At 42.7% G+C, this 26,629-nt stretch overlaps 1 protein-coding gene across 7 annotated transcripts in view; it reads right to left on the bottom strand.

The window, feature by feature from the left end:
- The window catches only part of SANBR (SANT and BTB domain regulator of CSR), a 38,558-nt gene that overhangs the window by 11,815 nt on the left and 114 nt on the right, over positions 1 to 26,629 (bottom strand). For 3 of the 7 annotated variants that reach the window (XR_014545834.1, XR_014545835.1, XM_083605132.1), the window contains exons 1-13: positions 26,298 to 26,427; positions 25,188 to 25,317; positions 24,595 to 24,711; positions 23,300 to 23,397; positions 17,097 to 17,255; positions 13,789 to 13,975; positions 11,624 to 11,717; positions 8,374 to 8,612; positions 6,076 to 6,134; positions 5,607 to 5,767; positions 4,751 to 4,837; positions 4,543 to 4,653; positions 536 to 659 (exon numbers count right to left, since the gene is read on the bottom strand). Coding sequence is in view for 5 of the 7 variants with exons in the window: in XM_083605132.1 (XP_083461258.1) it covers positions 536 to 659; positions 4,543 to 4,653; positions 4,751 to 4,837; positions 5,607 to 5,767; positions 6,076 to 6,134; positions 8,374 to 8,612; positions 11,624 to 11,717; positions 13,789 to 13,975; positions 17,097 to 17,246 (1,212 nt within the window). In the remaining 2 variants the exon portion in view is untranslated. Of the gene's footprint in view, positions 1 to 535; positions 660 to 4,542; positions 4,654 to 4,750; positions 4,838 to 5,606; positions 5,768 to 6,075; positions 6,135 to 8,373; positions 8,613 to 11,623; positions 11,718 to 13,788; positions 13,976 to 17,096; positions 17,256 to 23,299; positions 23,398 to 24,594; positions 24,712 to 25,187; positions 25,528 to 26,297; positions 26,555 to 26,629 lie in introns of those variants that run through there. The other 4 variants (XM_083605131.1, XM_083605134.1, XM_083605133.1 and 1 more) reach the window with 4 other exon arrangements.

Genomic DNA, 26,629 nt, shown 5'->3' with positions numbered 1-26,629 from the left:
CAGAAGGTCGGCGGTTCAAATCCCCGCGACGGGGTGAGCTCCCATTGCTTGGTCCCAGCTCCTGCCAACCTAGCAGTTCGAAAGCACATCAAAGTGCAAGTAGATAAATAGGTACCACTTTGGCGGGAAGGTAAACGGTGTTTCCGTGCACTGCTCTGGTTCGCCAGAAGCAGCTTAGTCATGCTGGCCACATGACCCAGAAGCTGTACGCCGGCTCCCTCGGCCAATAAAGCGAGATGAGCACCACAACCCCAGAGTCATCCGTGACTGGACCTAATGGTCAGGGGTCCCTTTACCTTTACCTAAGACTCAACTGGCAGTGGTTGGGCACGGAAAGGGGGTGAGAGGCTCTTCTGAGCATCCCCCTTTGTCACAGGAGTGAAGGGAGGGCATTGTGCAGGCAGAAGTCTTTGTGCTGGCTTCCACTAGTTCAATAGTTGAACCTCACCCTTCGTTCTACAGAATTTGAAAACCTAACTTTTTAAGTTCCAGGAGAGACAGTCAGGAGTGTGCAGAGGTAACTGAAAACACTCACTTGATTACATCTTGAACAGATCAGCCAATTGATAGTTCCCCAAAGGCGCCAATACACATCTCGCCAAGATTTTAATTCTTCAAAAAGACTCAGCAAATACTCATGCACATCCCAAGATTTATCTCTGTATATACAAAGAAGAGCAAGCGGTCAGGCAGTTCAGAGTGAACAGAATAGTTCTCAATTCCCACTGGTAAGTTTTGTACCCTTTCCCCCTCAATGACAAAGTTAAATTGCACAGAAGAATTAAAACAAGGGCTACAATGTTAACCAATTTCTTAGGGTGCTGTTGCTTGTTTTTTTAATTACGGAGGGACAAGACTTTTTAAGTGCTCTCTTAGAGAATAGGCATTCCTTCCTGGATTAAATGAGACACATTCCACGTCTCTGGCCACGACAACACATGCATGCATCATCTAAAATCAAAGAGTATATTTTTGCTCTTTAGAAAAAATTGTGTCAATTTGATCAATTCAATAATTGACTAAGATTTCGTCAATCTGGTGACAGCCCTTATTAAAACATACTATATTTGCACTCAGCCATCATCACAGTGATGACAAAGAGGAGTGAAAGGGCAGGCAGGCAGGCAGGCAGGCAGGCAGGCAGGCTACCTGTGCAGCCTTCCCATACTTTTGTCACTGCTGCTGCCACTGGCGAGAAGTAGAGGAACACAGGGGGAAAGAGCACCCTGCAGCTGAGGAGCTTTCCCCAGCCCCCTTAACCTGCCAACACTGCTGTGAGAAAGAAGCCTGGGAATGAAGGGGAGCAAGTCTTTCTAACCCTTCGTTCCTGACCCTTGTGCTGCCCTAGTATTAATAACTTGATCGTGACACTTAACTATCATATACAGTACATCCTTGACCGGATGGATACTGGAATCAACAGGGGAAACCTACATGACCTGAAGGTGTTGCTGTGTAATGCCAGGTCAATGATGAATAAAACCACTGCCATCCACGACCTGATTGTGGATGGAGGATTTGACCTGGCATGTGTGACAGAGACCTGGTTGGAGGAAGCAGATGGGCCTGTCCTTGCCGCTGCTTGCCCACCAGGTTTCTCTTACGCACAGCAACCCAGGTCATGTGGGCGGGGAGGGGGGGTTGCAGTGATTTTTAGGAAGTCACTAGCTTGCACCAGGCGTCCTACTGGGAAGACCCAGTTTTCTGAGTGCATGTTCTGGAAGTTGGGCAATAGGGGCAGTACAGGATTCCTATTGGTGTACCGGCCTCCCCGCTGCACCAAGGATTCCCTGTCTGAGCTGCTTCAGGTCGTGGCGGATTTTCTCCTGGAGACACCTAGCTTGGTTGTCCTAGGGGATTTTAACATCCATGCCGACACGACCTTACAAGGGGCCGCTCGGGACTTCGTGGAAAGCATGGCCTCCATGGGGCTGTCCCTGAATAAGTTTGGCCCAACTCATAGTCATGGACATGCCTTAGACCTGGTGTTCACCTCTAGTGACGTGGGTGATCTGACACTAAGTAAAAGTGAAACAAAAGAAGTGCCATGGTCAGATCACTTCCTGGTGCAACTGGACTTCTCCGCGACCCTTCCCCTCTGCAGGGAGGTGGGACCAATTCGGATGGTCCGCCCCCGCCACTTAATGGATCCAAATGGTTTCCAGAGAGTGGTAGGGGATGCTTTATCCCATGTTGATGGCCTTTCAGCTGATTCCCTGGTGGCCCGCTGGAATGCGGAGTTAACCAGGGCTATCGACTGTCTGGCTCCGAAGCGCCCTCTCCGATTGCATGGAGCCCGGACAGCCCCGTGGTTTTCTTCGGAGCTGAGGGCGATGAAACAATCGCTGAGACGGCTAGAGCGTCGGTGGCGGAAAACTCACTCCGAATCTGACCGGACACAGGTTAGAGCTCAACTTCGAGCCTACCAAGTGGCGATAGCAACGGCGAAGAAGACTTTCTTCACCGCCTCTATTGCATCTGCAGAAAATAGTAGCAGGAGACTCTTTCAGGTGGTTCGCAATTTAACGGAACCACCTTTACCACCGGGGCCTTGTAAAGACCCCAAGATCTCCTGCAACGATTTTGCAAAGTTTTTTGCAGATAAAATCACTCATATTCGGAGGGAGCTAGACACCACCGTGGGAGCAGGGCTGGGGCGGGAGAGTGCTAGAGCTCTGTCTGGTCAAGTTGCATGGAATCAATTTCAATCCGTTACCCCCGAGGATGTGGACAGGCTGCTTGGACGCGTGAAACCAACCACCTGTCTCCTTGATCCTTGCCCATCCTGGCTAATAAAAGCAAGCCGGGAAGGGCTGGGCGATGGGCTCTGCGGGGTGGTGAATGCTTCCCTCTGTGAGGGAACATTCCCAGATCCGCTGAAAGAGGCGGTCATTAAACCGCTTCTTAAAAAACCATCTTTAGACCCGGCCAGTATGGCCAACTATCGCCCAGTCTCAAATCTTCCATTCTTGGGCAAGGTGATTGAGCGCGTGGTTGCTGAACAACTCCAGGCACGCCTGGAGGATGCGGACCATTTGGATCCCTTCCAATCAGGATTCAGGCCTCATCATGGGACTGAAACTGCCTTGGTCGCGCTGGTTGATGATCTCCGGCGAGCTAGGGACAAAGGTGAGAGTTGTTTCCTAGTTCTGCTGGATCTCTCAGCGGCCTTTGATACAATCGACCATAACATCCTTCTGGACCGTCTAGAGGGGCTGGGAGCTGGGGGCACTGTTATGCAGTGGTTTCGCTCCTTCCTCCTGGGCCGTGTTCAGAAAGTGGTGGTGGGGGATGAGTGCTCAGACCCCTGGGCCCTCACTTGTGGGGTGCCTCAGGGTTCCGTCCTCTCCCCCATGCTTTTTAACATCTATATGAAGCCACTGGGAGAGATCATCAGGGGGTTTGGACTGGGTGTCCATCAATATGCAGATGATACCCAGCTCTACCTCTCTTTCAAATCAGAACCAGTGAAGGCGGTGAAGGTCCTGTGTGAGTGCCTGGAGGCAGTTGGAGGATGGATGGTGGCTAATGGATTGAGGTTGAATCCTGACAAGACAGAAGTACTGTTTTTGGGGGACAGGGGGCGGGCTGGTGTGGAGGACTCCCTGGTCCTGAATAGGGTAACTGTGCCCCTGAAGGACCAGGTGCGCAGCCTGGGAGTCATTTTGGACTCACAGCTGTCCATGGAGGCGCAGGTCAATTCTGTGTCCAGGGCAGCTGTCTACCAACTCCACCTGGTACGCAGGCTGAGACCCTACCTGCCCGCGGACTGTCTCGCCAGAGTGGTGCATGCTCTGGTTATCTCCCGCTTGGACTACTGCAATGCGCTCTACGTGGGGCTACCTTTGAAGGTGACTCGGAAACTACAACTAATCCAGAATGCGGCAGCTAGACTGGTGACTGGGGGCGGCCGCCGAGACCACATAACACCGGTCTTGAAAGACCTACATTGGCTCCCAGTACGTTTCCGAGCACAATTCAAAGTGCTGGTGTTGACCTTTAAAGCCCTAAACGGCCTCGGCCCAGTATACCTGAAGGAGCGTCTCCACCCCCATCGTTCTGCCCGGATGCTGAGGTCCAGCGCCGAGGGCCTTCTGGCGGTTCCCTCATTGCGAGAAGCAAAGCTACAGGGAACCAGGCAGAGGGCCTTCTCGGTAGTGGCGCCTGCCCTGTGGAACGCCCTCCCATAGGATGTCAAAGCGATAAATAACTACCTGACATTCAGAAGACATCTTAAGGCAGCCCTGTTCAGGGAAGTTTTTAATCTGTGATATTTTAGTGTATTTTTGGTTTTCTGTGGAAGCCGCCCAGAGTGGCTGGGGAAACCCAGCCAGATGGGCGGGGTACAAATAATAAATTATTATTATTATTATTATCTTTAAGGCCACCATTGCCCTAGTGGACTGACCTCTGTTCTGGGACTGAAGCCCTGGAAGAACAGAGAGCTCAGATTATAATTAAAAAGTCTGTTATGATGCAGATTAAATAGAATCTGTGAACACACCCTGTAAAAATGTTGTTACAATATGATTTATGAAGCACCTTATGTGTACATAGATAATGTTTCCATGCTGATCTACATTGATCTTTCCAGGAACACATGGGATTCTTCTTTCAGTGTCCTTAATTAGGAGTTTCTTACATAAGCAGCACCTATTTTTTTAAAAAAGAAAGTTATGACATGAGAGATTTGCAATGAGAACAAGGAAGAATATGCTGAAATATGATCAATAAGCGGACAGTTGTCTACCTGTACAGGGTTGCTGCACTTCCCTGAGAATCTGGGTTCTGGTAATCTAGGTCAAACAATCTCTCTATCTTCTTACAGAAAAGTTTGCTGTCGGTAACAAAAAGATGCTCATTATAAAAACGAGTTATCTGCATATAAACGCAGACTTGCCATGGACAAATTCAATGAAATTTGGAATCCATTCTTACAAATACTGTAATAGGTTAAGATCTGGTGAAGTACACAAACAATCTTGTAAAATATACAGTTTTGGGTTTCTCCCCACCTTTTTTTGTTTTCCCTTCTGCGTGGGGTTTTGGTTTTTATTTCCTCTTTGCATCTCACCATGTCATATAGTTACATACTTTTTGAATTTTCAATAAAGATGTTTTAAAAAATAAATAATTAAAAATGAGTTAACAACTAAATGCCAACGCAGGTGGCTCCTGCTGGATCTCTGAAAGAAAACAATAGCACAATATGGTGCCACGACTGAGAATTCCCTCCTCTGGGTCATGAGATGCATTTCCAGCGGATGTGGCACAACCAGGAAGGCCTCCTCTGGTCATCAAAGTTGTTGGGCTGATCTATATGGTGGAAGGAGCTCTTAGATGCCCTAAGCATCTCAGACCAGGTTTTTATACAGCAACACCTTAAACCTGGCTTAGTAGCCAACTGGCAACCAATATAAACACTTCAGTAGAGGTGTTCTACCTGCATGAAAAGCTGCCACACTTAGCAGTTTGCACCAGCTGCTGAACCAACCCCGAACGGCAGCCCAACGTAAACTACACTGCAAACATCTGGATAACGCTGCAGGAAGACAAAAAGAACGGCTAATTCTTACATTACAAGGCAGCAGGATTTTAAAAAGTACCTCTTAAATTTATCTTTCTTGTCCTTCACCTCCTCTATTTCATTATGTGTGAAAAGATCCGCTATGCGCGTTAGGAGATTAGAATTGATGCAGTTCATATTGCACGGCGTGGCTACGATGGCACTCATATTCTTATGGCAATAATTAATACATTTCTCCACCTAGGAAAACAGGAAGATAAAATATGGATGTAGCACACTCGTGATAATGAAATATCTTAACACTGTACAGGCAACACCCCATTCATGTGCAGGTGCCACTTCTGACTGCTCCATACGTCAGTGGGAAGCCTGCATGAATGTACATTTTGGCCACCTCACCCTCTTTTGGCACCAAAAACAGTATGCGTGTCAGCGGCCGCATGATCACTTGAGTGGGGCATTGTCTGTATTTAGGAAGGTTTTTTGTGTGAGAGGAGCTCTAGAAACAGCTCCAATAGCTCAGAACCCCACATCTGTTATATACTCACTAAAGAATCCATCTTCAGAAACTCAGAGGAAATAAGAATCGAAATGACATTGCTTGGTTCTAAAGAAAGCAAGAGAAGAAAGATAAAAGCATTATTAGGATTAATTACAGTTAACCTTGCACATTACTTGTAAAAGGAAACACTACAAGAGATTCTTTGCATCACAAAATCCACATTCCATTAAAGAGGAATGGGAAGAGAGTTTGGGAACTTGGTTCAGTTCCTTCAAAAGGAGGGAGATCTAATAACATAGCATGACTGGGCCTTGTAATTCTTCTGAAATGAGGCCCAAATAGCTGCCTCTCTCCTTTCCATTCCCGCCACCCCCACCAGAAAGAATGTGTTAGACTAAAGCTAGCTATTCACATTCTGAAGGCAAAGCAAGCCAAATTAGATTCAGAAGCTGGAGAAAAATAATATTTTACCTAAAGCTGAAATGAAAAGTTAAGAGCCTGGATTTACATATTTACAAATACGTTCCATAAAACTATGGCATTTGAGTATGAAGCTTCCAGCTTTTTTGTGGGGGGGGTCTTTTATTTGAAGGGAGGTTTGAGGGTTTTGATAAAAAAATGAGTGCAAGCACTCCAAACATCCAAAGCAAAAACCTGTTTCTCCAAAACCGCTGAGTTAAATTACAGGTAGGTAGCCGTGTTGGTCTGCCGTAGTCAAAACAAAATTAAAAAATTCCTTCCAGTAGCACCTTAGAGACCAACTAAGTTGGTTATTGGTATGAGCTTTCGTGTGCATGCACACTTCTTCAAAAGCGCATGAAGAAGTGTGCATGCACATAAAAGCTCATACCAATGACAAACTTAGTTGGTCTCTAAGGTGCTACTGGAAGGATTTTTTTTTTTTTTTTTGCTGAGTTAAATGTCATTCAAAGTTTGAAACATTCAACCTCAGACACATGCAAACTAGACACTATACAAGCAGATCTTTCCAAAAAGAAAAAAGGGTCTGCTCCAAACACTTTGGGTTTAAGGTCAGGTTTGAAAGCAAAACAGGCATGAGTGAGGGCAACCAAACTGTTCCCCATACACGTGACACCTACTTTTCTTTAGCCTGTTCCTCCAGCTGATTTTTTTTCTAGCCAAGCTCACATCTGTTAGTGGACCACATATGAAGAGAGTAGCATTTGCAAGTGATAGATCGTGGTGGAGGTAAGAGAATCAGTTTAGCACCCCATCCCACCTGTGTGATCCTTTTGCTCTAAGAATTGCACCCCTTTCCTCTTTCTTTGTGACTAGGGAAGATCCAGCTCCAGCCAAGCCAGTCTGCCACCATCGCACCAATTTGGACCAAAGATTTCAACAGTCAAAGGTCAGAACTAACAATTAAGTGTTGGAACAAAATTCTCTAAAGGGAGTTCTTCATCAAGAAATTTGTCAAGTATGTGCAGCTTACAAGAGTGATCCAGAGTGAACTCTCAGTGATTTAAAGAGAGAGGGGAGGAAGAGGTTGAGTGTGCACTTAACTCTTGCTTTGATTTCTTCTCGGGATCACACCCAGAGTGATGACTAAAATTATTTCCCTTCAAACTGTTAGCTTATTTAGGTACTCACTTAAATGGAAGATACCCAAACTCTTATTAATATTTTCTGTCAAACCTTCCAAGACCTTTTAGATGATAACCAACTCTAACGTTCTTTTCTCTGAAGACCATTTTTGACTCTCTTTGTATTATTATTATTATTATTAATTAAATTTATATATCACCCTCCATCCAAAGAGCACAGGGTGGTTCACAACATAATCTTTGCTCCTCTCCTCTGATTTTTTTTTTAATTTGCAGGTTAAACCAGAGCTTCCTTTCCCTCCAATAAGGTGCAGGTCCAGGCATAAATCTGCCCTGTTGGGAGGTCAGGACCATCTCATGTGCTCACATGCTCTTTCCCCCTTTTTCAGAGCTAACCATGGTTAGCAGCAAACTAGAATTTGCAACCATGCAAATCCAGTTCTAACCACCATGGCAAACTGCAAATCACAGCCAACTATGGTTAACCTTGAGAAGGGATGGGTGGGAATTCATGTGTGAGAGGGGGAATGGGGTATTAAGAGACTAAGAGTACAGGATAACATTCCCTAATGTCAAAGGCAATATAATTAGTTTTATTAACTTTCCAGCCAGCTTCAGTTTTCCCAGCTATTACAGATTAGGTTTTTATCGGTTAAGGCAGAAAATGGCAAGGAAATTACCTCGCAAAACAAATTTGCACACAGAATTTTGGTCTGAAGTAGAAGTCAGGCTTTTCAATAAATGAGTCTGCAGGAAACATTAATAGATTTTCCTTTTACCTAAGGCAGGTATTTCATGCACCTCATACTCCTTAGTGTTCCTTTTAACATATCTTATCAACCAGTTAAAGATGTGAACGTCACAGTGAACTGAAATGTCCACTTCTTCCCAGCGCTGGGCATCCACTGACAGATATTCAGCAAAGTACTTCATTTCAGAAATCAACAGATCTCGCGGACAAACAAAATCTTCTTTCAGATTTTTTGCTTCATCACACACATGGATCACCATATTTGGCCTTTATTTGAGAAGAAAAAAAATCACAGGGAGGAAAATTATTATAGCTTGTCAAACAGGAATGTCAGAATGATTTACAAAGATATTTTACCTCAATTTTAAGTTTAGACATAGTTTTTAATGCACATGAACACATGCATGGTTTGGAGCATACTTTTACAATATAATAATAGGGATTTTAAGCTGTATCTATGATTTTGTTTAAAAAATTGTTTAGAAAGAAAATTAAAAGGTATGGGGAAATGTAAGCTAAACATTGGAGCAAGTTTGGCCTCATGGATGGTGAGCTAGGTGAATCTGCAAAACCCACTTCACGACTTAGATCATTTCTAAACTCAAAGAAGAAACCTGGCAGCTTGCTGTCATCTTTCACATCTCTAGTTGCAAAATGGGCATACTGATGTTACGTGCATGCACAAAGTCTGCAGCAGAAAGGAAAAATGCAAAATATGGCACTGGCCACTAAATTAAAGCTTCCAGAAAATGCCAAGGCCAAACTAGATATATGGAGCTATCTCCGATCTCTCCTGTTTTTAATTGAAAACCAGGTGTAGATCTGGTCAGAGGAAGCAGCCTCTGACTTTATTCTACTCTTTATTCTTAACACTTTATTCTACTCACTGTAGAAAAGCTGCTGAAGAGGCATGATTCTGAGCAGAAAAAAGTCACAGGGGAAGGGTTAAGTAACCAACTTAAACTCACAGCCTCCTCCAGCTACATTTCATTTTAAAAAATGGCTGGAAGACATCACAAACATCTACTGTCTGGCAGTAGTTTGGCCCTAAGTTGTCATTTTTTATTTTTTTTTTTGTAATGATTCTAGCACATATGACTTGAAGTTATTGTTGTTTGTTTTAAACCGTTATTGTAAGCCATTAAGGCTGCCGTGTGATAAGGCACAATATAAACCTTAAAACTCAAATGTGTAGATTATGCTGGCTGACCTCTCCAAGGCCAGAGGGGTGGCGAAATAAGAGTGGTTGGAGTTGGAGCTTATTGCTCTTCATAACTTCACGCTCCAGTCGACGACCAGCAGAACCAGAATAAATAATGAAAAATGTGAAGTCTCACAAGTGTGTTTAATTGGCTTATGTTATACACATCACAGAACCTGGGGGAGTGGTGGCAACACAGAACACACATCCCTTTTCTACGTGCACCAGCATGCAGCATATTTAAGAAAAATAATACACAAAATAGGTCTCTTCTTCTAGTTACTACCCAGCCTCAATTACATTTGTGGTGTGAACTGTTCACTGAACTGCGGTCAACAAAATCATCAAGGGGTTACTATAAATAAAGCCTCTCCACATTCAGAAGAATGGAAATGTCTGCAAATTCTGGGGTTTTGGTTCTCTAGTACCAGATATATCCTCAGGCTACTCCAACATTCAACTCTTTAGAAAGTTCTAGTGAAGGGATATAGTGAACATCTATGTCAAGATAAAGCTACCCTGTTCATTATTCCTAAGAGATGGCCCCATATCTATCATTATTCATACATGTATTTTCAGTGGATGCAAGTTGCCTTTCTAGTCGCAGACAGGGGCAAAGAGAAAGAAAAAATAGCATTCCACAAAAGCAGAAAGGTATTTCTTCCGCTTAATTCAGGAGTAGAGAACCATTTTTCTACTAGGGGCCTATGTCCCACACAGGTGGGCAATCAGGTGCCACACACAAATATTAATGAAATGTATCACATGCTATACAGATAATTTTATTATAAATATAAATGTTACAACACCTAGGAAGATAGTACTGGGCTGTTGCCAAGCTCCTTCCTTCTACACCATCCTCAGCCCCAAACTACTGCTTTGTAAAGTCTCTGGAAACATCCAATGAAATTAAGCAGGGAGCTGCATCTGGCCCTCAGGCCAGAGGTCCCCAAACCGCAATTGAAATGAACAGGGAAGGTCTCACTGACAGCGAAAATAAGTGTATACTTATGAAATGGAACCTTCATGCCTGGCAGAACTTGCTTGATTAGGGCGAGAGAGACTGGTGTCTTCCTGCAAGCTCTGCAAAAGTGATTTCCAAGCAAAGAGCCATCCATATATTAACCTCTACTGGCAGAGGATTCTCTGCCATCTCCTATCTGGCAATCTGTGTTTATTAAAAGCAAGGAAGGTGTTAGGCCAGGTCTGAGGTCTGTTGAGGAACCAAGAATGTAGAAAGGTTAGGAGAGCAGTTGTCTTGCAAGGAAAGCTGCCAGGTGTTCTTCAAAGTGAGCATCAGTCACAGTAGAAAAGTACCTGGACCAGTTTTGAAAACCGCTGCTCTACAACACGCCTGTGAACACACAACATATATTTTCAGGGTTCACAGCGGAAACGACAGCAGGATGGAGACAACATCACTACTCAACTTTTTACGAAGGTGATGGAGAAGCTTTGCAAGATGGCTGAATGGAGGGCAGGGGGTGGGGAAACAGGCATTCATATTTTATACCATCTACCACCCCAACAGATGATTTATTATTCATGACAAAGGAAGTGAAAGGTTGCCTACATTTAACCGGAAGAGGGGATACAGAAACACATCCCACTGACTGCTTCCACATGTCAAGTTAGCACACAAGGGAGCATTGTTCCACCCAGCCAAGGCTAAACATTTACTTCTCTAAATCTATCTCCAAGCTGCACTTAACAGCCATTTCTACCGAATAGAAGGCAAAAAAAAAAACCCCTATGGGAAGCTTAGAGGTTCCAGGATACTACTGATTCCAAACCTAAAAGGAGTGCCAGTTCTAGAGAGGAGAAGCTACCAGCGTTTTAATGCCTGCCAGTCCCTGAAGGTACTCTTTCACAAGAGCTTCTCCTCAGTTACCGTTTGTCTAAATTTTTGTTAAAAAATGAGGCCAGCGTAACTCTCCCGCACCCCCACAATCCTTCACCCACCCAATAGAAATCCCACAAATACACAGAGATATAATCCAAGCGTAGAAGAGAACAAACGAATGTGGAAGATTCAGGTTTATCTAGCTTTCCCAAAATCAAACAACCATCTTCCTACCCTTGTGTTTCATCAGCATTTTCTCCACCTCTATGTGCAGGACCCTTCTCACTTTCTGCAGAGCAATTCCTTGAGGAAGCTACACTTGGCCTTCCTTAAATGCAAGCGGGGAGAAAAAGCATTAAGACATAGTGTTGAGATGGTCTTCTCATTTTCGCCTGGTAAGTGGTAGTCCTATGCCTAGAGGAAAGTGCGATCTAAGGGAGCTGTCCACTTGCTTACTAGATGGATCCTTTTCACACACACTCCTTTAAAGAAAGGCTGGCTTTTAAAATCAATCCAGTCCAGGTGGAAACATATAGAGGAATTGAGGGATTAATCCTTTCAGTCACCATGTGCATGTCCACACATACAAAAAAGGAGGATGTAAAATCGCTTAGGTCTGTGGGAGGGTTTCTCCTGTCAGTTCCCAAGGACCTCAGAAGCCTGCTCCACAGTAACGCGGAGCAGGGCTTTTAGGGTGGCTGCCCCAGTTCCACAGAATAATGCATTCCTGTCAAGAGACAACAGTCACCAACTAACCGCACCTTCCAGAAACAATCAAAGACAATTTTGTTTCAACAGGCTTTCCCAGTTGAATAAGTAGGTCTTTAGCACAAGTGTTTACTTTGTTAAAGTTTCGGTCTCGTTTTAAAAGTATTTGCTGTTTTTGTATTTTAATTATGTGTAAATCGCCTTGAGGCAGTTGTTTAGAAGGCAATCAATAAATCAATGGTATTACAAACAATAACAAAACTGTCATGGCTATGCGTTTGACCTTCTCTTTTACACTTCTCTTTTGGAGAGCAGTAACAGACATCATAATGTCATTAATACTGGGATTCCTCTGCCTGATGTCCATACAGCCAAAAGGAAAAGTATAGCTTTTTTAAACACACTCACAACACAACACAACACAACACAACACAGTGGCCTTTGTCCACTTGCCTTTCATCCACCCCCAAAACAACTTCCTACATTGAAGGTTCCTTGTTAAAGTACCAAACATGGAGACAGAAGGTTCCTGTTATCTGGATTTTCTCTTTAAAAAGTTCATGAACAAGCCCACTGCAGGAGTATCCATTACTATTCACTTTCCCATTAGGAATATACTTAATGCTAAGTCTCAGAGAGCATTCAAGAGAAACAAAACCCAAGAGCAGTAAGTGCTGAACAAGGCAGATTAAGAATTGCCCTGGGGCATTAATATACTAACTGGAGGCTTGCAACCAATGGTAAATTCCAATGCACAGAACCCTCCTGCCACCTAATCCATTGAGACAAATTAAGAATCTACTTTTCACTGGGAGACTGTCCCTTCCACAGCAAAACTTCATGCCCTCCCTCGGGTGTGGCTCTTGGTTTCATTCAGCTCTTTTCTCTTCTCTCATGTTCTATGTACTATCACATGCTCACTATGCTTCTGCTTCTCTCCCTTGCACCACCTGCATTTCTACCACTCAACCCCACCACGATTTCACTGCTGTGCATCTCTGGCTCTTTTCCTTCGCCTCCTTTTCAGCCACAAAACACATCCAACACTTTGTATGCGGTTTCTGCTGAGTCACTAGTCTACTCCTATGTGGAAGTGGCATGGTCTCCGGCAGAGACAGCTCACAGACCTGCTTAACTAGAACAGGGGAACTCCTATCATTGCTGACCATCTGCCATGCTGCACTGGACTGATGGACTCTTCAAGACCTTTCACCCCAAACTAGAGCACAAACCTGGGATCTTCCTATTGTCCACTGTAGTAACACAGTTCAAAGACAGCTTAGGGAATTAGCTGGTTTATCATATGGTTTTATTATATGTGGCTTGTTGCAACCTGAGTTTTTGCAGGCACATTTGATAATTGATAAAAGCTCAACGCACAATAAGCCATTTCACCTTTGGTTCTTTTAGACAAGTGTATTAGCTTTTAAAAAGGCCACTGTACAGTTCAAGGCAAAGTTACGATGAAATAAAAATTAATTATATTAAACCACCAGTTAATTGAGACTTTGAAAAGTAAATAGGTAAACTACAGGAAAGGATTGTAATTTAGAGACCAATACTTATGATGATCACCAGCACTTTAAGGATTACTAGCTGACTGTGCTCGGAACAGGTTAAGGATTTCAAATGGATGAAACCTAGCATGCACAATGTCTTGAATGCGGTAGCAGAACTGCCTGAAAGCCTACCATTTACAGAAATTGCATCTTTTTCACTAGGAGGCTCTTGTAACTCTTCCTGGGAATCAAGAAGCGATGATTTGATATAACCAGCCAGTGTTTCCATAGGGCTCCCACCACTGGCCATTAGTGGACTGTACTGGTTATCAACTGGAGAACTCCCACTGCTTTTCAGTTCGTCAAACCTTTTTGCACACTGTCAGAAGATAAAAGAGGAGGGATTTTCAGTTTTAGTTGGAAGAAATCCCAGGTATGCCTAGGACATAGATGCTCATCTCCGGGGATCTAAATAAACAACAACTGATATTAACCTTGTGCAGAGCTAGTGACCCTTTAAGCCTGGTTTCTATGTTTTTTTTGTTGGCACCCAAGAATCTGGCAGCTTTTTCAGTGCTTGCCTATAAGCACAGAGTTTGAAAAGCTGTTTCGTTTTTCTGAAACACACATATCTGTCTGCATCAAAGGCTATATAAAAAGGAGCTGCCTTAAACCATCTCTGACTGGCAGTGGCTCTCCAAGATAGCAGGCAAGAATTATTTCCCTAAACCCGCCATCAACATGAGATGCACGGGATTCAACTTGGGATCATTTTTATGTGTGAAGGGCATGTCCTTCCTCTGAACTAAAGCCCCATTTCATAGCCCATGGTATAACATCATAATCTGAGATGTTGTGTTCAGACAGCATAATGAAGCCATTTTTTTTGCTGGTCTTAGAGGACTTACTATTAGGTTGCAAACTGACGTTTAACTACTTTATAGTACTGCTAACTCAATATAACAGTCAGTTATTCTCTCAGATGAGGATAGCAGCATCCCCTGGGGGCACTTGAGTCCAGTATATCTGAAGGAGCGTCTCCTCCCCCATCGTTCTGCCCGGACACTGAGGTCCAGCTCCGAGGGCCTTCTGGCGGTTCCCTCACTGCGAGAGGCCAAGTTACAGGGAACCAGGCAGAGGGCCTTCTCGGTAGTGGCGCCCGCCCTGTGGAACGCCCTCCCACCAGATGTCAAAATGATAAACAACTACCTGACATTCAGAAGACATCTTAAGGCAGCCCTGTTCAGGGAAGTTTTTAATATGTGACATTTTAGTGTATTTTTCATCTTTGTTGGAAGCAGCCGAGAGTGGCTGGGGAAACCCAGCCAGATGGGCGGGGTACAAATAATAAATTATTATTATTATTATTATTATTACTTGTCGAAGAGTACAAAGAGGAAAGGGTCCTTCCCAGCAAACATATACATGATCTTCCATAGGTATAGAATTTTTATCAAGCAAGAAGATTCTATGAGACATAAATGCCTCTCTTCTCTCTCAGAAGGAAAAGGCAACAGTGGCAGAAAAACTAAGGCCCAGATCTATGATGGCAGCTGGATAAACTAGGACCTCAGCTGCCTGAGCAGGGCTACTACCATGATCTCAATACATTCACAAGCTGAGAACACTTGCCTTCTCCATTAGGTACAGTGGTACCTTGGTTTAAGAACAGCTTAGTTTATGAACAACTTGGATTAAGAACGCTGCAAACCTGGAAGCAGGTGTTTTGGTTTGTGAACTTTGCCTTGGAAGCAGAACATGTTCTGCATCCTGTTGAGTGTGTTCCATTTGTAAATTGAGTCCCCCGCTGCTATGGGAAAGCACACCTTGGTTTAAGAACGCTTTGGTTTAAGAATGGACTTCCGGAATGGATTAAGTTCATAAACCAAGGTACCACTGTACCCACCTTCAGTGAAAGTATAGTTAGAAGAGTAAGACTAATCCAACTGAAACCTTCCCCTAATATTGCCAGTCACATGAGTAGGAAAGGAGCTTGAGAAGTATTCAGAACTTGGATCATCCTTATAGAGCACCACAACTTTCCAGAACTCTATAAACAAACATTCTTTTCAGAAGCGGCAGAGCAAACAAGTGATGTCACAGTGGATAACTAGTACTGACTCTTTGTTAGATTGATAGAAGCTTTGTAGAAGTGGAAGTCTGTGCAGCAGAAGGGTCAGTGGAAAGTGTTCCTCCCATACAATACTTAAAATCAGCTTTGTTTTATGCCTCACCATTCAACACTGGAAGGTATAGAAGCCATCACACATCATGAATGAGCACAAGGGAGCTTCTAGACCCGGCAGTCAAAGTAATATTTAATAGACATGATAACAACAGTAAATTAAATGGTATCTGATCTGAACACCTTAGAGCTCTTTAAGCCAAAATTTCTTCAAAGTTTATTCTTTGTATAGTTTCTTAAATCAACCTTCTGTTCAACCTCCTACTGTCTTATCTCTTTTACTCTGCACCTGCTGGGTCTGGGTTTTTGTTGTTGTTGGGGGCTTCAGGGCAGGTTTGTTTGCCTTGCGTTATGATTTTAAAAATAGGCTTCTACCACAGAAACAAATCCACACTGGCTGTAATATACATGTGATTCTTCACAGCGTCCATGTGCAACATAAAATAAATGTGAGGTTTAAGTGCCTGGAAGACTGTCAAGCATGAAAACACTGCTAAGGGAGCAAAAGGATTTTCTCTCAGCTGATTTATGACTGAGCACAAATGTTGGATTTGACTTTAGGTGTGATTCCTTTAACAACTTTGGTTGTGTTTAACTGTACATTAGCTGCCATCAGTTCAATGATCTGCTCTTTAGTCCTCTTTAAGGCCAAAAGAAACTATTATTACACATTCTTGTGTGACTTTATTGATTACACAAATAATGAGGCATGTGGTAGAAGAGCACCCATAGTTTGCAGCACAGTGTGAAGTAAATATTTTAATTTTTCCCTTCCCCTCCCTCTAAATAATTCCAATTTTTTTAATACAAAATAACATTTATGTTTATCTGAGTGTTTACTGTGGTTTTAGTTTTATTTTTTATTTTATGTGATTGTTGCATGTCATACGCTCTAATGTAAATAAAGCTTTCTCTTATCATCATTCAGCCCAGACACTGAGGTCCAGCTCCAAGGGCCTTCTGGCGGTTCCCTCCCTGCGAGAAGTGAGGTTACAGGGAACCAGGTGGAGAGTCTTCTCGGTGGCAGCTCCCGCCCTGTGGAACGCCCTCCCATCAGATGTCAAGGAAATAAACAACTACCTGACTTTTAGAAGACATCTGAAAGTGGCCCTGTTTAGGGAAGTTTTTAGTGTTTGATGTTTTATTGTGCTTTTAATATTCTGTTGGGAGCCACCCAGAGTGGCTGGGAAAACCCAGCCAGATGCACAAGCTATAAATAATAAACCATCATCATCACTATCTCAATGCAACCATGTTAAACAGTTCAAAGATCAAAATTAATAAAAACTACATTACAAAATAAGGGAAAACGTACCTCTCGAGATGAATAGCCAGGAACCAGCCTTGCCACGTTGTCCCAATTGATAGGCTGAGGGACACTGAATAAAGAGCAGAGGATCATATCCAAAACCATTTGATTATTATCGTATGGGAAGTTATTGTTTTCTGAATATCCACGGCTCATTTTTTGGCACTAGAAATAAAGACATGAAAAAAAGAAAAACACATAATTGCACTTTCCTTTAACAACTTTGGTTGTCTTAAATGTACATTAGCTGCCATCCGTTCAATTTGTTTCACACTTCTTAGGCAGAGTAATTATATGGCCAGCACCCGAATTTAGCTGTGTATGTTTTGCCTTACTCATGAACAGACTTTCAACAAATATACCAATAGAGGTATGTTAAGTATTTACGTTCTACAAAAGAAAATATCATCACTGTTAAACAGGTTCTCAAAGAGAGAGTCTGCACCCTTGGGATGCTTCAGCCAATTCATGGCTCTCTGTAGGATCCTCCATAAATTCAGACTTCAAACTGTTGCTCTGTCTTTCATCTAGCTCTATACACATGCACCTGCAGACGTCTCAAACAGTACACCCCCATAAGCATATCATTTATTCAGAAAAACGCCCACAATCATAAGAAATGTTAACTTCTGTTTCGTTAAGGTCAGAGATGGTGAATCACCAGCCTGTTTGCCTGATCCTGTGAGTGGTTTTCTGGAGCCTTCCAAGAATTTGGCAGCAGCAAACACCAAAAACATGAACTGCTTTGGGATTCTCCATACAGAGTCAAACAGAGGTCTAAACATCACCAGCACTCAAGAAGCAGGGAGATCCTGAATGAGGCAGCATTACCATGTCTGTTCTGCTGCCAGTTCCACCTCCTTGAGCATTCAATACTTTTCCTATGAGCATGTAGTAATTTCCAGTGTTTCATGACAACTGTCATCGCATAGTTACTTCCTCTGCCTGTTCCCAAAAGCTAGGCAGAACTGGCATGAGAAATGCTAATGTAATGAAGAGTCTGCTAAGCAATTAAGAGCTTCTGTAAGTCCAGCCTACAGGGAGCATTTTTGGCTTCTAGCACTCCAGCTATATTTGGGCCTAAATTGGTTCATTAACTACATACACATAGCCAAAATACAGCTATACAATCTTTGAGGTGACTTCAGCTTCTCAGGCAGTTGGATTAAACTAGTGAAAGTTATCCAAACAGCAGTAAGGTTAAACATTGTTATTGATATTAAAATCCAGATTCTAATAAAAAGATAACAGGAAATAAAACTACACTTGAACCAAAAAGAACCCTATTTTATCACATAGTTTAAAAAAGCAGCATCCTACAGCTGTGGTTTTCAAACTTTTATCATTTACAGAACCTTTTCCACATCAGCTTGTCTGCCAAGAATTTCCTTCATGGCTAACACGTATCCGTGCTTAATCCAGACAAATGTTAAGGAAACACATGAGAAACATTGTTCAGTTCTGCTAGGCACCACCATCAATCCACTGGAATTGAGAGCATGCTGCAGAATACTCTGACCCACCACAATGCTATGGTTTGCACATGGGAAGACTAATAATGTTGAGCAAGCAACATTGCTAACTTTGTCACTGATGGAAGCCTGATGAGCTTCTGAGAAACTCAAGGTATTTCCCTAACAGTTTGACAACTGCTATCCTATACCAATATTAAAAAAATAAAACTAAGAATATAATTTCTTCATATGTTAAGATTTACCCTGCGTAAGCACAGTGCAAGTCTTCCATTTTGACACCTACAATGGAAGGGGAGAAAAATGCTTCTCAGTAGGAAACTGCTATGTGCTGCTATTTATAGTCTCCCATTTCTTAAATAATGAATCACAGCAGAAAGCAACCATGTGAAAATTCAGGAAGGAGAAAAACAGCCAGGGATGGGGGAGAGAAACATTAATCCCAGTTCCATGATACAGCAAATTCAAATGCACAGTTTGGATTTTATTTTATCGCACAAGTATTCATTGTAAAACTGAAGTTGCCAACTTCTATCCATTGGCAGCTCTAGTACATTTATTCCGTCCAGGGAGACATATCATCCTAGAAAAATAAGCAAAGTTTCTTTCTCTTTTTTACTTTAACTTTAAGCCACCAAAAATGTGTCTCTCTCATCCAGCAGCACATTATCCAATGATGACTGCAGGCTTTGAAAGTTGCAAAGCAGCTAGAAAAGTTCCTCCTGCAGCATACCCATTGCTCAGGTATCAAAATTACAGAAGACTAAATGAGACAGACATGTTGTTTTTTTTACATCAAGCTTTTGAATTATTTCTGTAATTTTGCAGCTGGTAAAAAAAAAGTCTGACCCTGCTAACCATAACTAGTGAGCAGCTGAACTTAAAGACTGAATGACTTGTAAATATATAATAATAATAATAATAATAATAATAATAATAATAATAATAATAAAAAAAAAATGTAAATGTCATAGGCTTTTAGTTTAGTTTATAACAAAGCCTAAGCAAGTGCAGTTGATACTGCTTTCCTATTCATCCGTGTCTCCACTTTCTCATTTTCCTCTGTTTTTCCACATGTGACATTTTAGATTACAAATTATATTTTTATACTCTTTTACAGTGCCATGAATACTGATGTTGCTATATAAATAACAATACTATAATAAAATACAGTACTAGGAACTTAAATAACTAGAAATAAAACAAATAAAATTCAATCCTCTATATACTGGGCAGCACTGATACATACATAAGGCTTACTTCCTCATTCAGAAGTAATCCAGTCTCTGATTTAGAGGAGGGCAGGGCCTGATTACTGCTGAAGGATCAGAAAAAACAGTATATTACATTGCCACTGAAACTTCTGCAGTGCAGTAGCATTAAATATAATGGGATTGCATTTACAGACCACACAGCTTGGTCCTCAACTGATTTCATTAATGAAGATTACTCCCTCACCCCCCAAAAAGAAAAGAAATACTCAGAGCACTTCATGTGCATTATCACATTCATCCTTAAAGCAAACACACACAGCACGGTTCTTCCCTATATTACAGACAAGGTGAGGCTTCAGAGAGTTCAGAAAAGCAAGGGGTACAGAGATGCTGCAATTTGAATCAGAGGCCAGCCCTCACCAAAAATTTCAGTGCAAAAGGGAGGTTAAAGAAAGGCAGTGGTCACTGCCTGAAGACCCACACAACTAGTTTTGTAAAACCAAAGAGACTTTTGAAAATAGGAGTCCTCTTTAAAAACAATGGGTTTTCAAGGGGAATTTTTAGTGCTGGGCATAAAGCAAATCTTCTGCTTCCTGAAGTAGTTTTCTGGATCTCTCTCCACATGCGTTCCAAGGGCATAAAAGGGGTCAAAAAAACACTTTGCTAGTAGCATATAATTTATTCATATAGGTTCTCCAGGTAGACAGCCAAGTAACAAAAGAAGAGTGCATCTTGTTTGTAGTAGGAATAGGACATGTATGCAGTAGGGCTATAAACAAACACTCATTTCCAGCTCAGAGGAAGCTGCATCTACAAATAAAATAGTTGTTCCTAACTTGACACAAGCAATTCTGTCAGGACAGTAGCAGCGAGCTTTGAAAAGTTCACAAAACCAGACCTGAGACTTACACCCTTGATCATTTTTTTTTTTTTAAAAATCCTGCCTAATTTGTAACACAACCAGGCCCAACACCTGCTACCACCTCCTTCTCCAGGTGTAATAAAGCACTCTGCTGAAATAACTACCTTGCCTTGCTCAGTTACTCAGAAGACAGGACATCTTCACATAACGTGAGGATTCACCCACCCCCCACATCTTCTGCAACACTCGCAGCATCAACAGCTCAGGAAAGAATGAAGCAGCAGCACAGCTTTGACTCTTTGTGCAAGGATTAGACCCCGCCCATATCCATTTCATCACAAATAAAATTTTCATAGAGGGGACAGGCCCAATCACTTAAGTGAGGGAGAAGATGTGATTCCTTTCTTACAATGTATCCTGAGAGAGTGTAGTCAGAGAATGCTTTCTATGGTGCTGAAAGTTCCCTAGTTTTGTACAAATACTAAGGAGTCATTAGTACAATAGGAGCCATCTTGAATCCATTTGTACTGTTTGGTTTCCTTATTAGTGATTAACAAAAATGTTGCCACAATGTCAGCCATTACGCCATAAAACCATACCTCTTGGCTTTCAAATCCCCAGATGTCTAGATCAGGGGTTGACAATGTGCGGCCCACAAAGACTATTTTACCAGCCCCCGAACCGAGCCACCCGCTCGGTGAGTCCCCTGCATGCTGCACTAAACCAGCACAGCGCAGCGTAGAGACTCGCCGAGTGGCGCCAGAAATCACGTCTGCGCACGCACAGATACTGGAAATCGCATCTGCGCATGTCCAGACGCCGAAAATTGTTTCTGCGCAGGCGCGATTTTTGGCATCTGGGCATGCGCAGAAGCGATTTCCGGCACCACGGACATGCGCAGATGTTATTTCCAACGTTGTGCTGCGCCAGTCCGGCCCACAGACGATCTCCATGGGAGTGATCCGGCCCATGGCCGGTAAACCTTGCCGAGCCCTGGTCTAGATGAATGCCAACAGTAAAAAAAAACAGCAGCAGCAGCAGCAGCAACAACAATGTTGGGACAATATGCAAACTAAAGCCAGCTAAAATACCCTACCCTTCAAGTTTTCCCAAAAGCATGCACCTTATCATCCCATGGCTTCCTTACTATAGTTATTACCGTGATATGAAAAAGCCTTGTACACAGTTATTAAAAATACATCAGCTAACACAGCCTCAACACAGAGCAAACCCAATACCTCAGCATCTCTCAAACTATCAGGCATCTTAGCTCTGCGAAGTTGACAGGTGCTCTGACACATGATGATAGTTCCAGACAGGCATGAAGCTTTTGTCTAGCAGCAACATGCTTTGTAAAATGCAACCTAGATTTGGCTCTATATAAAAAGATGAATAAATAGGTGTGTCGGGGGGGGGGGAGTTACTGACAGACACACAGTTTCATCCACTCAAGCACTCCTTTAGAGCTGTTTCAAACAATGACCATTTATACTTGTGTGGGATAGCCTGCTCTTCTTTCAAGAGCCACTCCCAACATACACTGCTGTTTGCAGCACATAATGTAGAACACATCAGTTTACTGCTCAGCAAACCGAGATTAGTTATGAGGATGAGCGACAGTCAGCCTCAGGCTCCTGAATTCTTTCCATCATCGGGGCCATCAGGAGGAGACTGGATGCTTCCACTTCAGATTTAACTAGAGGTTATCATTATGTCAAAATCCTAAAGCTGTGGTTAATCTTAACAAGAACGAGTGGAAACAAGCCAGCTTCAAAACCCATTGTTTGAAGATGGCTTGTTTTCACTAAGGGTAGTAAAGACTCACATTTTGTCTGGGTTCAGAGATCACAGCAAACTATTCATTTAGGACAGAAGTAAAAACTTCCAAACCCCTATTTTTTGGCTGTGGAAAGGGGGGTGGGAGAGAGAATGCATGAGCCAAAAGATCATTAAGGTTCATTTCCTGTAATGCTAAACTTTGCTTTAGAATTACGTCCAAACTTGCTCATTATAAAGGCATGCAAACGCACATCAATTTCCAGCATGAGCATGGAGCACTCTACACATAGAATAGGCAGACCCAAATTGATCATGGAAATATGACTGACATGGAAGATAAGAAGCAGCCTTATGCCAAGTCAAGCCATTTGGCCACCTAATTCAGTAATACTGACTAGTAGTGTCTTTCCAGGATTTGAAATGGGGGTCTCTCCCAGCCATACCAGAAGATGCTAGGAATTGACCCTAGGACCCTTAAGATGCAAAGGAGATGCTCTCCTCCTAAGCTGTGGCCCTTTGAGTGGCCAATTACTGAAGTTGACTTGAATTCAATCCTAAGTAAGAGAAGTACATATCAATGGGGTTATTCCAATGAAATACATTTAGATTCAGTAAGACTAACTGATTTCAGGAATACATGCTAAACTCTGAGACTTAACTGGGTTATGTCTCAGAGCTCATTTGCACTCTTTGTTTAAAAAGCTCTGAAAGGAAAGTAAGCTATATATGGGTGTGAGTTATTAGAAGAATTTTTTTTTTAAAGGAGAGGCCTTTAAACTGATGTTTGAATAGCTAAGCCAAGGATCAGTTGCACAACATTTACCTAACAGTAGGCAACATTTTTAAAGGAGAAGAAAACTGGAATGCAGTTTAGTCAGATACCTTTCTTATGAGAGATGAACTTTATTTGTAGTAGAAAATCATTGATATATGTATAGTCCGAAATAAAGCAACTCATTCAGTCTGGGCCAAAAGGCAAGCTATAGAAAGAGAAATAAAAATAATAGTAAGTGATATTATTGTAAGTTCTCCAACTCATCACACAACGATCCATACAACAAAAAATGTATAACCTATCATAGGGTGATACTTAGAAAAATGAAGTCCATATCCATCACCTTTAATACACCTACATAATCTGTTTAGCACTACGGAATTGTAATACCTAGGAATCATATAGCTGGATAAAATACTGCCCTTAACAAATGGTGAAAGTTCCCTTCATCCAGTATTTCCAAAATAAGCCAATTATTCAATACATCCTTAAATAAAAAATGACTTTAAAATTTGCACATTTTTGATCCTGTGTTACTCCTTCCAAATCAGCAACCTTTTATTTTATTTTAGAGAAGTTGGCATAGGAATTTAAAAAGATCCTTTGTAGCCAGAGAATCAGAAACAGAGAACAAACAGCTTCTCCTAAATCTAAGGTATCAAATTTGTTACTGTAGCTACAGACCAAGGAGCAGGCAAGAAGGAATGAAGACACACATGACAGTTATTTGTTCTTGTGTCCTAAGCAGAAAACTAGCTGCTAGATGATTCTTCAGAATGAAGTAATTCACTTCTATATGGAAGAAAATCCCAGCAAGCCAGAACTGCTCTGAAACCAGTTACTGGTTCCAAAAAGTTTTGGAGCAGAATTTAGTATTAGAAAAGCAAACACCTCAGACCAACGAGCCACAGGAAAAGAGACAGAAAATAATATCCTGTAACACAACGGCAAGAACCTTCCTGGGAAAATAAAATTTCTCTGATCTATCCTTATACTGTAATTTAATTGCTGGTTTTGGCTGCACGCATCATCGCCCCCTCCCCTCACTATACCTTGTAAATTATAAAGATGAAGTAGTGCAATTATTTAGCTATGAACTCTAAGCTTATTTAGTGAACATCATATATATTATTGTATCCATTTTGTTTGTGTTTTATATGGATAAATCCTAATAAAATGATTATAAAAGAAAATTAAAATTCTTTAAATGTACTTTAATGTCACCTATCTGTAATGTGTCAGATACTCTTTCAGAAATGAGGTTAATCATATTAACCGGAACTGAGGAAACCATCATGCTTGAAACAAAAGGCACTGCCTCAGGACAAAAACTGAAAAGATTTTTTTGAATGTTCCTTCCCACCATACATCGTCACTTCACTGCAGACATTGTTTGGCTCACGTGCAGCTCCTATAAATGCAACAGTCTAGCTGAAAATAGCATCTTTGGAATGCAGAAAGGGCCCTTGAAATCTCACATCCTTCATAAATTTCTTTCTTTTAAAAAAATTCTATTTCACTATAAACAAAATAAACAAAAATGTTCAATTATCTTGCATAAATGACCCAACAAAGAGCATGTGGATAGCACATTATCCAATATATTATTAGACAAAATAATAATGAACATTATCCAAAATGACAATTGAGATACAAAGCTTTTGATCAAATACAAAACATAAAAGAAAAAACAACCCAAAGCATCCATGTGGCTGTGGTATCATCATCATCTATTAAATTTCTATACCGCCCTTCATCTGAGGATCACAGGGCAGTTTACAATATAATACAGTAGCCTTACCAACATCGAAGTTTTCCCAGAACAGGTAAGTGATAAGTGTTTTTCCTATCCTGAAAAGGTCTTGGAGTTACGACCGCTTCATAAATTTCTGTAGAGTCTAAACTCTTTGTTGCATAAACACAGACAAGAAGGGATGGAGGTTATCCAGAAAGCAGAACAAAAAACCACAAAACCCCTCAACTAGCACTAGTTACCTGAAGGATGCTCCAACGCAAGCAAGGTGCTGCCAACTGATGGGATCCAAAATGCAACAAAAGCGCCTCTCAGGAAAACACGGTGGCAGGCAGGGCAGGGCAGGGCAAAGGACCAGACAAATATTATATCCTGAGGAGAGAAAGAGAGACAAAGAGCCAGAGAGTATCACTTCGCCTGTCGCATGGATTCAGCTCTGCCTCCCAAAAGGAAATAATTACGGCAGGTTTGCATCCCAAACTGATCAGTCGCACCACCCTGCTCCCCTGACCGGATCTTTTCCCTATCTCCCTCTTCCCTGCATTCCCCACTCTGCACCACCCCACCTCCCTGGGTGCTGGAGGAAAGGAAATATCCATTGCGACCATCACCCGCCCCCCCTAGGCTCCTTCCCTGAAGAGCTTTGCCCAGAGCAATGCAGGCACACGCCCCTCCGATGGGTTGCCCCCTTACTCCTTGTTATGTCAAGAGGCACCCCTGGATGGTTGGGAAGCTGGAAGAAGACCTGGCAACCTGGGAAACCCAGCCAGATGGGTGGGGTATAAATAATAAATTATTATAAATTATTATTATTATTCTAAGGAACTATCCGACTTCAAACCCACCCCCCAGGCCAAGATGCAGAACTCCATCTCCTGCCTGCAACCCTGGGGGGAACTGCTGCTGCTGCCAGTCCGTGTGGGCAATATTGAACTGGATGGGCCCAGGGTCCAAGGCAGGCTCCCCATGTTCCTAACTTCTTGGCTCTTGGGACTAAAAAACAACCCTACACTTAATAAAATTAGTTAATACTACACTATCCCTCTCTCACACACGCACATACGAACTACCCAAGCAAACCTAATTACCACACAGCAGTATTAATTAAAAAATATATATTAATTAAATTAACCACCGACTGAGGGAATCTCCTGACCTTCAGTGCAAGCTAACTTTTATTTGATAGAATAAAGGTAAAAGGGGGGTTTTTTCAGGGGGGGTTGCATTCTCATAGGCTAAAGTGAGCCCCCCCCTCCGCGCGCTTTCGCCCACCTCCTCCTCCTCCTGCCTGCCTCTCTTTCCCTCTCTCTTTTTCTTTCTCTCTCTTTCTCTCCCTCCCTTTGGCAACCCACCTCTCCCACTCGTTATACCGCCCTTTTCTCCTCATGAAAAGGAAAGGTTGGTTGTTGTGGCGGGCGGGAGAGGCGGCCCTGTCAGTCACGCCGCGCCGGCCAATCCTCTCGCCGCGCCCGGCCCTTCCCCGCCACCCGCTCTCTCCAAACGGGCCAATGAGAGGGGCCGGGGAGGGGAGGGGCGTGAGCGCCCGCCCGCGGCTTGGCTTTGCCGCAGTGCAGCGGCCCCGTCCCTTCCCTTCCCCTGCCGCCCTTCTGCTCTCTCTCTCTTTCTCTCCGTCTCGCTCCTCCCGCGGCGGGCAGCCCCGCCCCCTCAGCGTCCGGTCGCCTAG

Source organism: Podarcis filfolensis (genome assembly GCF_964270895.1).
Source record: "Podarcis filfolensis genome assembly, chromosome: 3".
In the NCBI taxonomy this organism is placed as follows: domain Eukaryota; kingdom Metazoa; phylum Chordata; class Lepidosauria; order Squamata; family Lacertidae; genus Podarcis; species Podarcis filfolensis.
Note: the sequence above shows the minus strand (reverse complement) of the source record. Positions and strands in the feature narration are given on the sequence as shown.